Raw genomic sequence first — 14,664 nt, forward strand, 5'->3', positions numbered from 1 at the left:
ACAGGCAGGTTTCTGTGGGGCCAAGAGGAGTGCACAGGGGTTGGGATGGGGTCTGTGAGAGCTGAAGGGAAAAGACATGGGACAGGGAAACACCTCCCAGGAGGAAAATATCCCGGCAGCAGGGATAGGATCAGGGAATGAGAGAAAAGAGAAACCTGAAATGCTGTGGGAGGAAGGATTCAGAAAACTCCGTATGATCCCCTCCAATGCAGACCCCTTCCCCTGAGCAAGCCCCCTCACCTCCTCTCCCACCCAGCAAAGCCTCAGCCCTCAGGGCTCTGTGGTTCAAGGCATGAAGCACCTGTGAAGCCAGAGCTCCAGAAGAGCCGTGCTGCAGCTCTCTAACCACGTGCCGTGTGTCCATTTTTCTCTCCAGAGCACAGGGGCTGAGAGAACTGGCCCAGCAAAGTTCATGTTGGGGAGGTGATGGGCACAGCAGGGTAGGGGTAACGCTGTCCCTGTAACAGAGTGCCCGGCTGTCTCTGCCCTGGCCTCTCTCAGCCAGACCCTCACTGTGTTTTTCCTTGTTTCTGAACCTGTTTGATATATTGTGATTGTTCTCTTGTTCTCTCAGCCAGGCTCTCTGGGGATGGGAGTTGCAGCAGCCGAGTCAGGCACCGGTCTAGTGATTCCTTCCCATAAAGTGTCTCCATGGAAATGAAGTGTCCAAGCTCTCCCCTAACCTGTGGGGCTGTGGGCAATGCAGTCTCTATCATCCCCTGAGGAAGGAGATGACTTTCCCTTTCTGACATACCATCACTAGGACACTTGGGTATCTCCTTGGGGTGTCCTTCCAAGCATTGCGCTGCCCTCCAGGATGCCAATCCATCCTGGAGCATCCTGCTGTTACCTGAATGCCCTGTGGAGAAGCGCAGAGACGCTACGACCAAGGAAACGCTGCTGGGTTTGTGAAAGGAGCCATGTGTGTCCTTGGCGAGAAGTGGGGTGCTGAGACCTTGAGAAAGGGTGAGACACTGAGCTCTCGGCAGTGGGTTTCTCTGCTCTCAGCAGTGCCTGGTGCCTTTCCATGTCAACACGCGAGTGCGATTCCCCTCTGTCTCAGAAAGGCACAAGCAGAGGGCAGCTGGGAACAAGACAGAGGGACAGACCAGCTCCCCTCTCTCTGCACTAACCCTCAGACAATCCCCTTGCCTGGCAGGACTCCCTTTGCTGTCCCTGAATGCAGCAGAAATGGTGAGGGTTTCTGAAATGCAAGAGAATCTCCAGTTCAGAAAGGAGAGAGCTGTATAAGAACCTCTCTCCAACACTCTTGCAACTGTGGTTTCATGGCAATGGGAGTGCAGAGACTGACAAGCCCTTTTTCCATGAGGAGAGGTTTATCTGACAAATTGGAACACCAGGACTGGCCACCCCATTCCCACGAATCTGCTGCTGCAGAGCAGGGCTGACTCCTGGGCAGCCAGCGGGCAGAGGTCCCGCTCCTCCTGGCACACTCGGCCAGAAACAATCTGAGCTCCAGCCACAGAGCTGAATGATCTCATGGAAATGGAAAAGTGGCAGAGAGTGTGAAGTATGAGAAATGGTGTTGATTTTGCTCAGAAAAGTTTCCCCTAACTTCTCACTGTCTTGTCCTCCTTGTTCAGTGCTCCACACCCAGAGGCAGCACATGTCCAACAGCAGCTCCATCACCGAGTTCCTCCTCCTGGCATTCGCAGACATACGGGAGCTGCAGCTCTTGCACTTCGGGCTCTTCCTGGGCATCTACCTGGCTGCCCTCCTGGCCAACGGCCTCATCATCACCGCCATCGCCTGTGACCACCGCCTCCACACCCCCATGTACTTCTTCCTCCTCAACCTCTCTGTTCTTGACCTGGGATCCCTGTCCACCACTGTCCCCAAAGCCATGGCCAATTCCCTCTGGGATAACAGGGCCATTTCATACCCAGGATGTGCTGCACAGGCCTTTTTCTTTCTCTTCTTCATTGTAGGGGACTATTGTTTTCTCACCGTCATGTCCTATGACCGCTACGTTGCCATCTGCAAACCCCTGCACTACGGGACCCTGATGGGCAGCAGAGCTTGTGTCCACATGGCAGCAGCTGCCTGGGGCAGTGGGTTTCTCAATGCTCTGCTGCACACAGCCAGTACATTTTCCCTGCCCCTCTGCCAGGGCAATGCTGTGGACCAGTTCTTCTGTGAAATCCCCCACATCCTCCAGCTTTCCTCTTCAGAGTCAGAGTCCCTCAGGGAAGTTTGGCTTATTGTGGTTAGTGCTTTTGTTGTTTTTGTTTGCTTTGTTTCCATCGTGCTGTCCTATGTGCAGATCTTCAGGGCCGTGCTGAGGATCCCCTCTGAGCAGGGACGGCACAAAGCCTTTTCCACGTGCCTCCCTCACCTGGCCGTGGTCTCCCTGTTTGTCAGCACTGGCATGTTTACCTACCTGAAGCCCCCCTCCATCTCCTCCCCAGTTCTTGATCTGGTGGTGGCAGTGCTGTACTCGGTGGTTCCTCCAGCAGTGAACCCCCTCATCTACAGCGTGAGGAACCAGGAGCTCAAGGATGCCCTGAGGAAGGTGATTTCATGGACTTTTTTCAATACTGATAAACTTCCCGTCTTTCTACGCAAGTGACTCCCACACCAGGCCCATGCTTTGTTTTAGTATCATGCTTGTTATTCCTATTTGGGGTTTTATGTTTGTAGAGCAATATTTGGATTTCACGTACTTGATCTGAAGCTTGAACCTCCTCTGTCTCACCTGGAACCCATGTAGAAAAGTTTCTGTGTAACACTGGGCCCAGGCTGACTCCCTCAAAGCACCTCTGTCATAAAAAGGCATCTTTCCTGCGCACTGCCTGCGCACTTTCCTGCGCACTGTTTTTCCAAAGGTCGTTCAGGAACAGGCCCAAGCTGTTGCATGCCAAAAGGGCCCATTACTCCATGGTTCCAAAAGAAACAAGCTCATTGTCCTGTTGTGACCTGTTAGAGGGTTGGATTTAGGACTCACCTCTTGGTGCCTAGTGACAGTGGAGATGGTGAATGGCCACTGGGGTCCAGACCCAGTTCTTTCCCACATGCGACAGGGCAGAAGACATCTTCCAGGAGCTGCCCAGATATCCCAGGGGATCTCCATGGACAGCGTGTGCCTGGGGTGTGACTGGAGCTCCACAAAGTGTGGAATCACACAAAAGTGAAGTGCTAATTCCAGGTATTGACGGGGAAATGAGGACTCTGCAATCACAGGAGAGTCAGTGGGAACCCAGCTGGCACAGGGGAGAGAGACTGGGGAGACGCAGGAGCTGGCTGAGGAGCTGCAGGGCTAGGACTGTCATGCTGTCCTGGAGTGTGGGGCTGGTGGGGACAGAGAAGGGGTAAATACACTTGGTGTGCTGATGCACAATATGAATGTAGAGAGCCAGAGAGTGAGTGGCCTGTGTTTCCTCCTGCCCTTGGGTCCAGGTAAAAAGCCCTGGGACTGATGGGGAGCCTGAACCTCCCTCTCTGCCCCCCAGCAGCTGCTGTGTCCTTCAGGGGGGCTGGGGCTGTGCTGTGAGTGACCAGAGCTCTGCAGCACCCTGTGGTGGGCACTGCTGTGGGGCCAGCCCAGACTGGGCCATTGTGCTGGGGAGAGGGGAGGAGGAGAATTAGGGATTGCTGGGGAGGTGTTGGGCTGGGGTGGAATGTGCCCAGGAGAGGAAAGCGCCAGCGGAGAGCTCAGCCGTGTGAGTTTGCAGGGTGCGCGCACACAGCAGGGTGCTCATGGTGCAGAGCCATGGTGAAGGAAGCAAGGCACCAAAGGTGCAAAAGAGAGAGGCCTGGTCTGTGCCGTGCTCCTTGGACAGCCTGGGGAAGCTGCTCCGGGAAAATTGTCCCAGATCAGTCCCACACACCAGGCATCTCCATCTCTGGCCATGTACCCCGACCCTGAGGAGGGACCTTTGCTGCACGGTCACTCCTGTCTTCCCCCAGGGCTCTGTGATACACAACTCTACCGCCACAGAATCACAGAATCACGGAATCTTTAATAAAAAGGAAATAAAACCTTGAAAATCTCCATTGATTGAGATCTTACCAACTGGCCTGGTCCTTGCCCCAGTGTTTGGCTCTAAAGGATTTCTCCAGAACCCAGAGCTCTCGGCCTCTCTTCTTCCTTAAATGTGCTCCAGGCCCCATCCATCCTTCTGGCCTCTGCAGGGCTCGCTCCAGTCCGTCAGGGACTTTCTTGTGCTGGAGAGACCCACACTGGAGGCAGGCGTCCTGATGTGGTTCTGTAGTGGGTTCACCTTGGCCGGCAGCCAGACGCCCACCCAGCTGCTCATTCCCTCCTCCGCTTCAACAGGGCAAAGGGAGAAAAAAATCCCAGAAATGTTCATGGGTCAAGATAAAGAAAAGGAGATCAGTTACCAATTACTGCCACGGGCAAAGACATGTTAACTTGGGGAAGATCAATTTAATTTGTTGCCAGTTAAAAAATGAGTTTGATTGTGAGAAAGAATGACAAAACTATTAAAGACCGTTCTCCTCACGCTTTCTCACGGGCTCCAATTATTCCATTGCTCCCAGCTCATCTCCCCACCCCAACCCCAAGAGGAGCAGGGGGGTGGTGAAGGGGGTCTTAACAGTCAGTAAAGAACATCTCTGTCTCTGCTTCCTCCTCACACTTCTCCCTTGCTCCAGCTTGGGTCCTCTCCATGGGATCCCACCATATTTGAGGTCCATGCTATGTGTTGTTAATTTCTTTCTGTCTGACTTTTCTCCTTTATACTCACGGTATCACAGAAATGTTGAGGTTTCAAAGGACCTCTGGAAATCATCTAGTCCAAGCCCCCAGCTGAGAAAGGATCAACTAGAGCAGGTTGCTCAGCAGCTTGTCCAGGTGCGTTTGGAATATGTCCATGGATGGAGACTCCACAACCTTCCCTAGGCAACCTTTTCCAGTGATTGACCACCCTCACAGTCAAAAAGTGTTTTCTTGGGTTCAGATGGAATTTTATATAGATTAAGAAGATCCCCCAAAGACGTTTCTTCTCCAAACTGAACACTCCCACATCTCTCAGCCTTTCCTCCTATGAAAGATGCTGCAGTGCCTTAAACAATCTTTGTGGCCCTTTGCTGGACTTGCTTTGGTAGGTCAACAACGTTCTTGTGTGGGGGAGTCCAGCACTGGACACAGCACCCCAGGTGTGGCCTCACCAGTGCTGAGCAGAGGGGAAGGGTCACCTCCCTCCATCCGCCAGCAAAGCTTTTCCTGCTGCAGCTCAGGAGGCTGTTGGCCTTTGCCACGGGGGTGCATTGCTGGTTCATGCTCAGCTGCTTGTCCTCCAGCTGCTTGTCCACCCCTGTGCTTCTACATCAGCTGGCTAGAGCAGCCCAGTTCCCCCAAGACTCCCCTCACGCGTTAGGCCCCTCACTCCATCTTGGCACACCTCCTCTGCACCCTCTCCAGTCTCTCCTCTTTCATTTTGAAAGGTGACGCCCACTGGCTCCTATGGCAGCTGCCATGGTGCCCAGACCCTTCTCCTCAGAGCACTCCTTCATCGCTCAGGTCCTTGCCCGTGCTGCTGCATGGAATTGTTCTCCAGCTTTTCCTTCTAAATTTTCAGATTTCTATTGGCCAGACTCCCAGGTGTGTCAAGGTCCCCCTGGACTGAACCTCCAACAGCGTAGCTTATAAAGTATGTGTGCCAATGGTCATCCTGAGTCATGGTGCTTCTAACAAGTCCAGAAACTAAGTAGCTGCAGATATGAAAAGAGTACTTCTGTTCTGACCTCGTGCTCACGGCAGCATCAGCCATGGAGTCAGACCATGTTGCTCAAAGCTTTATCCCATGGGAGCTGGAAAACATCTAAGGGCAGAGATGACACAATGTCTCTGGGAAACCTCCTCCAACACTTGGATGCCTTCATGGAGAAAAAGATTTTCATTTTCTCTCTCCTGAACCTTCCTTATTTCAACATCTGACCATTGTCTATTAACCTCCTGCCAAGCACCACTGGTACAAGCCTGGCTCCATGGCCCTGAAAACCTCCCCACGGGGACAGACCGGCTGCTAGGAGGATCCCGAGACCTTCCCTTCTCCAGGATAAACAAGGTCCTTCCCCTTCAGCCCCTAAGCATCTTGGTGCCCAACCGCTGAACTAGCTCCCAGCTATCAGAAACTTCCTTGCTGTGGTGGGTTGACTCTGGCCAATAGCCAATAGCCCAGCAGCCACACAGTCACTCACACTTTATTCCCCCTTCCTGAGTGGGACAAGGAAGAAATAAAGTGTGAAAAGTTTTGGGTCAACAACAGCAGTTTAATAGGTGAAGAGAAGAGATTAAGAAAACCTCAACAAGTGAAACACAGGCCATCACTCACCACCTCCCACAAGCAAACTGATGGCAGTCGCCAAGCAGCAGCCTCCTTGAATGACAAGAACTTCACCGTCTTCTTCCTCTGTCTCAAGTTTTTATTCCTGAGCATGAGGTCATATGGTATGGAATATGCCTCTGGTCTGTTTGGATCAGCGGTCCTGGCTGGGTCACCCTCAACTTCTTTCTCACCTCCCACCTACTCAGAATGAGAACTAGAGAAGGTCTTGACACTGTGCAAACTCTGTTCAGCAATACCCAAAACATTGGAGTATTGTCAGCACTGAGTTTTCTCAAGTCCCACGGGCATAGGAAACAGCCATCCTCCGGGACTTCCTGTGGCTTGGTCCAGAAGAGAAGCCGTGCTGGGCTGGCCTTCTTCCTTTAGGAGAGTTAGACCTGCAGCCCATGGAGGACCCCGGTGGAGCAGGCTCCTGGCAGGAACTGCTGCCCAAGGAGAGGAGCCCATGCTGGAGCAGGTTTTCAAGCAGGACCTGTAGCCGGTGGGGGACCCACACTGGAGCAGTCCATGCCAGACCAACTGTACCCTGTGTACCCTGAGTACCCACCTTTCTGTCGCCACCGCTGAGTTTCATGAGAGCAGGTGTGGATAGATCTGCGATTGTCTATGTCCTCTTTGCCTCGATCTTTCCCTGCAAGGTCTCCCAGGCCTCTGTGACTTGAGGCAGGACCCTGGAGGAGAACAACCAGCGGTGGATGGGCATCAAGTCAGGAGTCACCTGAGCAAGCACCATCCTCACCAGTCTCTAGGACAGGATGGGTGGCATCCCAGGGAGCTGAGAGAGCAGGCCGATGTCACAGAGAGGCCCCTTCCATCATCTTTGAAAGTGGGGGCACTCCCTGATGACTGGCGGCACCCAAATATTGCATGCACCTTTCAGAAATGCCCCATGGATGAGCAGGGGAGTGAAAGGCTGTGCTCCAGAGCAGGTCCCCTCAGGTCACAATTCTTTCATGGCTGAAAGAGAAGGTGACAGGATTTAGCCAGGGGAGACTGTGCCTGGCCATCCTACTTGCTTTATGTGAAGAAAGGACATGACTGTTAGGTGCAAGGAGAGACGTAGTTATCTTTGACCTGGAAGTCAGCAAGGTTTCCAGCATTGTCCCACAGAACACTCTCATGCCCAAGCTAGGATGGCTAATGCCTGCATGGATGGCTAATGGATAGCTAAACCCACCTGTACAGGCGGGCTCGGAGGGACATGGTCAACGCGTGTTACACTGCCTGGAGGCCTGTAGATTGTAAGGTTCTGCAGGGGTCTAGCCTGCAACCTGCCCTGTTTAATGTGTTTTTAATGACCCAGAGGAGACGAGAGAGTGCTTTTTCATAACAGTTGTAGATGACAGCATATGGAGGAGAACAGACACGATGCTGGAGCTCAAGGCTTCCACCCAAAGGACAAAGACAGGCTGGAAGGCTGGGCCAAAAGGAAGCACACAGTATCCAATGATGACAAAGCCAAAGTCCTCCCCTTGAGGTGCACTCATCCTGTGCAATGGCAGAGGGCATGGGGCTGCATGGCTGGATAGCAGCTCTGCAGGAAAGACTTTGGTGGTCCTTGGGTTTCATTGGGACAACCAGGAGCCGTCAGCAAGGGAGGCCAAAAGCATTCCGGGCTGTATGAGCAGGAGCACAGACAGTGGAACTGACGATCCCCTTCTGTGCAGGACTTTTTACACCACATCCAGGTTACTTCTTTGGTTTATGACACCCCCCCTTCCCCCGCAAGTACAGAGAGAAATTGGTAAAGTGGAGAAAGTTACCTGGAGGCCCACAAAGGTGGTCAGGGCTGGAGCATGTGTTTTGTGAGAAGAAGCCGAGAGAGTTGGGCTCATTCATTCCGAAGACTGAGTCAGGCTCACGTCCATGGTACAAGAAACGAGGACAAGAGGCAACGGGATGACAAAAGAGAGGGTCAGGGTAGATACAGGGAGAAACTTTTCCAGCATAAGGCTAGTCAAGTGCTGGAAGCTGTTTCCCAGGGAGTGTGCACTGGATCTCTTCTAGCAAGTGACCAGGATGTGTTTGGAGAAAGCCCTCAGTAACTGGTCTGGCCCTGCAGGAGGCTGCTCGAGACACCTCCCAACGTCCCATCCAGCCTAAATATGACTGTCCTTTCTTCCCCTTCATTTTTCCAAATTAGGGAAAGCTCTCAGGTTGTCTCTGACCACAGAAGTCATTCACATCAGGTGCCAGGGTGCTTCACAGGTGTCCCCAGACAGCCCTGACCACATCCTTTTCATTCCTTGAAACCACAATTGCTTCTCTTTTTTTATCCAAATCCCCTCCAAAATGAACGGCTTCCTTATTCATCCACTCCCCCTTGGCCATGCTTTTCTTTTTTCTTACAACCTTGGGGTATATCTGAGGTGGTTGGTGTGCTGATTTTCAAACTCAGGTGCCAACTCCATTAAGCAAATCATTCTCTTTCATTACCTGTGGGATCCTGCAATTCCCCATATTCTCATCTGGTTTGAGGCACTGTCCACAAAACCTGCAATGTTGAGCATTTGGACTTTGAGTCCAGAGGGACCTTGACACACCTGGGGACTTGGCCAAATGAAACCTCCTGAAGTTTCATAAGGCAAAGGGGGCAAGGTGTGCACTGGGGGCAGAACAAAGCTGGTGCACTGGGACAGGCTGTGACGCAACTGGCTGAGGAGTGTCCTGGGCAGAAGGGTGTGGGAGTTATGGTGGATGCCATAGATGGATCCCATTGTGAAAGGAGGACGGAGAAACTGGAGAAAGTCCAGAGGAAGTCTGTCGGGATGGGGTTAGGGGCCTGAAGCACGTGAGCTGTGTGGAGAGGCTGAGACAACCGGTCCTCTTTAGTCTGCTGAAGGGGAGGCACAGGGCAGTCTAAGAGCAGGTGACATCTTCCTGGAGAGATGAAGGTGGAGGCAAACTCTTCTGCTGTGGCAGATGTTTGGCAGAGGCAACAGCGGCAAGCATCCTCCATGGAGCTTTATACTGAATATTAGGAAAAACGGAGTAGGCGGACGTTGCCCTGCAGCAGGACACCCATCGACTCTCTGTTATCTCCATCTTTGGAGGTTTTCAGCTCCCCAGAATGTCACCCAACCTGACCCTGGGATTGACGACCCTACCTTTGGGTGAGAGGCTGGACCAGAGGCTCCCCCTCCAACCCCTTTCCCAAAAGCCCTTCCATGAGCCTGTGCCTTGCAGTGTGCCCCAGGAGAAGAGAGTCAGGTACAGGTGAGGGTTTCTACAGTAGAGGCTCATGGGACAATTCAGGGTGGCATTGTCCTGTGCTCAGTAGGTATCTCGTCCTACCTTTGATTACTCTTTACATTTCCCGGCCAGGCTCCTTACCCATGTGGTGCTTTAGGCTGTGAAGAAGCCTAAAGCCTATCCCCCCCTCCACCTCTTACTGGAACCAGGGAGAAAATAAACGAAGCAGGCATGAATTCAGGGCAATTCTGTCTACAAGGTGTCATCTGTTGCCTGGGGTAGGCGTGGCGACCTGGTTCAGGAACAGCACGGCGACCAATCACAGGCCGCTCGGTCCATCGGCTCGCAGACACAATGTGGTGGACGGCAAATGGCGTTTATTAGCACGTGGCACAGCCTTATATAGCTCGAGTTTACAACGTCACTTCCATCTGCTTACATCATCAAATAACCGCCACTGGGGGAGGGGCTCTATCTTTCCGTACAGCGCGATATCTTCCAGCCGCCAGACCCTAACTACCTACATTTCCCCCCTCCCTATGGATAACCAAACCAGCTAAAATAGAAAAATAGAAAACTCGAATAAAAAACATAAGGCACAGTGAACAGGTGGAACTTAGGGGGTAACTGGTAATAACGGGGTGTAACTTGAGGTAACCGGGGATAATTGGCAGTAACACAATGTAAACACATTCTTAAAGCAGTTGTCGGCGTTCTACTAACAGAATGTTAACCTTCTCTAGCCGACTTTTGACAAACGACACGAGCCTATTTAGTATACAGGGTCCAAAGATCAGTGCTATTATGATTATTGCGATCGGCCTATGGTGACAAGGCCTAAAATCAAAATCACAAAAAGGCATCGCAGTCGTCGCTTGGTTTCTGCCAATGCGGGGCTCCCAGGCTTGGATAGGGCGCCTGCTGGCTTGTCAACTTCTTTCGCCACTGGGGTATACGGGTTACGGGGGTTTCCGATGATCCGGTCCTGTAAACAGAAACTCACAGTTTTCATTAATTACGTTAGTCTTATTCTGAAGGTCCGGTTTAATAGACTTAAGCGGACACCATTTAATTCTGCCATCTTTTCTGACCGCAGCATACCCTCGGCCTGTCAGGACTAACTTCCACCCTTGTTCCCAGTCTCCCAGCTCATTTCTAACTATGACCGACGGGCCTTCTTCTAGTGCTCGAGTGGCCCAATGTTTTTGGGCGGGACTGTTATCTCCTCTCCTCTGGGAAACTGGTTTAGTGCCAATAACGCAGTCGCTAGCAAGCGCGCCTGGTCTCCTGAGGGAACAGTGTTGGTAAAACCTTCTGGTTTTGCTAGTACCTCCAATTTAGATTTCAGAGTTTGGTTCGCTCGTTCTACTATGGCTTGTCCTGTGCTATTATACGGGATGCCACGTAATAGAGTAATACCCCATTTCAGAGCGAATGCTTGGACTGACTTAGATACAAAGTTCGGACCATTGTCTGTTTTGATTTGATTAGGGACGCCGAGCCACGCCATGGCTGTCAGCCAATGTTGGATGGTTGCTTTGGAGTCGGTCTTAAGGTGTTGTGTAGCTACGATCACCCCGCTATATGTGTCTACGGCTACCGCTAGCCACGCTCGAGGTTTCAGCAACTGACAGAGCGTAAAATCCGTCTGCCACACCTCGGAGGCTTTGAGACCTCTGGGGTTAACTCCACTGGACCACAGTGGTACTTTTTGGCAGTGGGGACACGTAGCTACTATGTGTTTCACGTCAGTGGCTGAAATCCCACATCTCTTTGCTAGCGCTTTAGCTCCAATGTGGAGAGATTCGTGTAGTTGGCGGGCATCTCTTAGTGTCCATAATCCTTTAGCAGCGGCATCTGCTTTGTCGTTACCGGTTTGGAAAAACCCTTTAACTGGGGTGTGGCTGTTGACGTGAATGACCGATATGGTACCTTTTCGGGAAAAAAGCGCTTCTTCTAGCATTAGAGCTACTGTAGATGTTGACACACCGGGCCCTGACATGGCTAAGCAAAGCTTGGCCACGAACATTGAATCAGTTACTATATTGAGATGTTCCGTTGGAAACAGTCCGCACGCTAGTACTACGGCTGCCGCTTCCAGCTGTTGGACTGAAAGCGCACAATCGGTCATTTTAATGCAGTGCCATTCTCCTCCCAATTGCCATACTGCTGCCGCGGTTGAGGTCGCTGAGGATGCGTCTGTGAAGACCGTTGGTCCCGACTGGGGCCGGTCCATGATCTTCTGTGGAAGGTCGATATCGACAATTGCCAGCATTTGAGTCCAAGGGGGCCTTGTGGCATACTGGACTTCCCCACCAAATCCGATGAGGGCTATAGCTAGATACTCTGACATTGCCACTGATTGCGTTGGGAGCCGTTTGCGGAAGGGTAGGTATATTCTGGCAGGTTCAATGCCTAGATGTCTTAGGGCGAGTTTTCTGCCTTTCATGATGAGGTTACCAAGGCACTCGACTCCTGGGGAGAATGCACGTGACGGTTTTCCCAGGACTACCCATTGTATTGGTTGAGCTTTTTCAGGGGGGCCCTGGGCCAGTGCCCCTACTCCCCCCCCTTCCGTGAAATGCACGTACAGATCGAGTGGTACAGCCGGGTTCCATCTGGCGAGTGAGCTTGACGATACCTGACGCTCGATAAAGTCAAGAGAAGTCAGTGCTTCCGGTGTTAGAGTTTTTGGTTCCCACGGGTGTTGTCCTTTTAAAAGATCGTATAGGGGGGCCATGGTTTCTGGAGGGATCAGGACGATATTGCGGAGCCATTGCAAGGACCCTGCTAGCTGTTGTATGTCATGAAGCGTTTTGATGTTTCGACGGATTTTCATTTGGGGGGGGGTCACGTAGGAGCTTGTGATCCCCACTCCCAAAAAACTAACACATGGTCCTTTTTTAATTTTTGCACTCGCGATCTCAAACCCGCTTGTTTTGAGAGTCTCTGAAACCGTTAGCACCAGCTGGTCCACCTGGCTCCCTGATGGCGCGGCGATCAAAATATCATCCATATATTGAATGATAGTTGCAGTTGGGTCGCTGCGTCGGACCGGTGCCAACGCCTGATCCACTGTGATTTGACAGATAGTAGGTGAGTTAATCATTCCTTGTGGCAGCACTTTCCACTGGAAGCATAGGTTGGGGCGTTGGCTATTTGGAAACACGACGGAAAAGGCAAACCGTTCCTTATCCTCCTCATGCAGAGGTATTGAAAAGAAACAGTCTTTAATATCGAGGACAGCGCAAGGTTGCCCTTCCGGTATCATAGAGTTCATGGGCAGCAGTGTTTGGACAGGGCCCATTGGCTGGATTCTTTTGTTTACTTCACGTAGGTCATGGAGGAGGCGAAACCCCTCACCGTTCCACTTAGGTATTACAAAAACTGGGGTTTTCCATGGGCTAGTAGAAGGCTCTATGTGACCTCGTTGTAGCTCGCGATCGACTAGCTCGAGAAGAGCATCCATTCGAGGCTTCGACAGGGGCCACTGCTCGACCCACACTGGATCGGACGATTTCCACGTCAGTCTAATTGGTGGAAATGGGTGTACGGCAGTGGCCCTTAAGGTAAATTTGTCACCCTGGCATTTAATAGGGCTAGAGCGTCCCTTCCCAATAGTGGTGGGACTCCTGGCATGACATATGGGAAAAGGTTGATGGTTTTCTCCGGTCCCTTTTCAGTGTGAAGCGTAATTGCTATTAATTGGGCGCTCTTCCGAGCTTGGGTTAATCCCCCAACTCCGCCCACCATGGGGGCGTCTTCCAATTTCCAACATGGGGGCCAGCTCGACTCGGGAAGAACTGTAACATCTGCTCCGGTGTCAATCAAAAAGGGGACCTTAATGGTGGTGCCATTGGGGATATTATAGAGAGAACAGATCCCCCACACCACCGGTGGGTTGTCACACTTTATTGCCAGGGCCACCCCAAGGTCTCGCCCCCAAGGGGTGGTCCTTGCTGTCCCTGAGATAAGGGCTGACTCAGTTGGACTATCGTTTGGGCCATAAAGCTGATCACTTCTCGAGGGGGCAACGGGTTCAAAAGCGCCTCGCCCCACCCAAGGTTGGTATGACTGGGCCGTGGGAGCTGTGTGGGAGAAGGCTGTGTGCAGCCCAGGTGCCCTCTCCCCATCCCGTTTCCCTGAATTTTAGTTCTGCATTCCTTAGCGAAATGTCCTTTCTTTCCACAAGACCAACATGGCCCTCTAGATCGATTCTGGTGTGGGGGGAGCGCTGTTGGCGGGTCCCCCAACCGAGGGCAGTTTGCCACAACGTGGCCCGCTTGGCCACATTTAAAACATGCCATCAGATTAGTTATTGCGGTGCGAACAGCCACTTGAATCGGGGCTAAATGCTCTTCATTCACGACATGCTTAATCATGTCTGCGATAGTTGACCCCGGTGGTAGAGATCGTAAAATGTCTTTGGTTTTCGAATTACACTGCTGACGTAAGCAGTCTGCAACGACCGGGCCTTTCGCTTCCGCGGGCAGGATCGAGGAGTCGACCGCTGCCTGAAGGCCGTCTACGAATTGCGTAAAGCTCTCACTTTCATTTTGTTTTATTGTGGACCATGGCGATGGCTTGGCGACAATTCTAGAGGCTACACGAATAGCTTCTCTGGCCGCACGAGTGGTTGTCATAACTTCATGGGCCCGCATGCCTTGAGCTTGTGCCTGGGGAGTAACCATTGTAGGGCCTGTACCCATTAGCCGCTGCAGGCTGGAGCCGTGTAGCGGGTAGTCCGCTCCAGTTATTTGGGCTAGTTGCTTCGTACAGTTGTCCTCCCATTCTTGTTTAAAAACAATCATCCCTGCTCCGTCAAAGATCAATCTACAAGCTTGTTTTATATCGAACGGGAGCATGTCGTCCCCCCCCGAAAACTCCGTCTATGAGGGTGGAAACCATGGCAGAATTAAGCCTTTTGTCTGCGATTGCTTTAACAATCGCTTGTATATCCTTAGGATTTATTGGCGAGTGGACCCTTTGTCCCCCGTCCGCCACCCGGACCGGGAACGCTAGCGTGGCCGATGGGGCCCAATCGGCGCATGCGATCTTTATTTTTCTCCAATCCGTGAGGGGAATTTTTCCCCCTCGCATTTTCTCTTCATTGCGAATTGGGATATTGTGGCTTTTGACT

General features: G+C 52.0%; 1 protein-coding gene across 1 annotated transcript; it reads left to right on the forward strand.

The window, feature by feature from the left end:
• The first annotated feature begins 1,627 nt into the window (after positions 1-1,627).
• LOC128903578 (olfactory receptor 14J1-like) lies at positions 1,628-2,590 on the forward strand. The gene has a single exon (XM_054187592.1). It carries the CDS (start codon positions 1,628-1,630, stop codon positions 2,588-2,590), a length of 963 nt encoding a protein of 320 aa, XP_054043567.1.
• The last annotated feature ends 12,074 nt before the right edge of the window (positions 2,591-14,664 follow it).

Source organism: Rissa tridactyla, unplaced genomic scaffold (assembly GCF_028500815.1).
Source record: "Rissa tridactyla isolate bRisTri1 unplaced genomic scaffold, bRisTri1.patW.cur.20221130 scaffold_47, whole genome shotgun sequence".
In the NCBI taxonomy this organism is placed as follows: Eukaryota; Metazoa; Chordata; class Aves; order Charadriiformes; family Laridae; genus Rissa; species Rissa tridactyla.

Bases quoted from the DNA above. Each gene is read 5' to 3' on its own strand.
- LOC128903578 (XM_054187592.1), top strand. From the start codon at position 1,628: ATGTCCAACAGCAGCTCCATCACCGAGTTCCTCCTCCTGGCATTCGCA.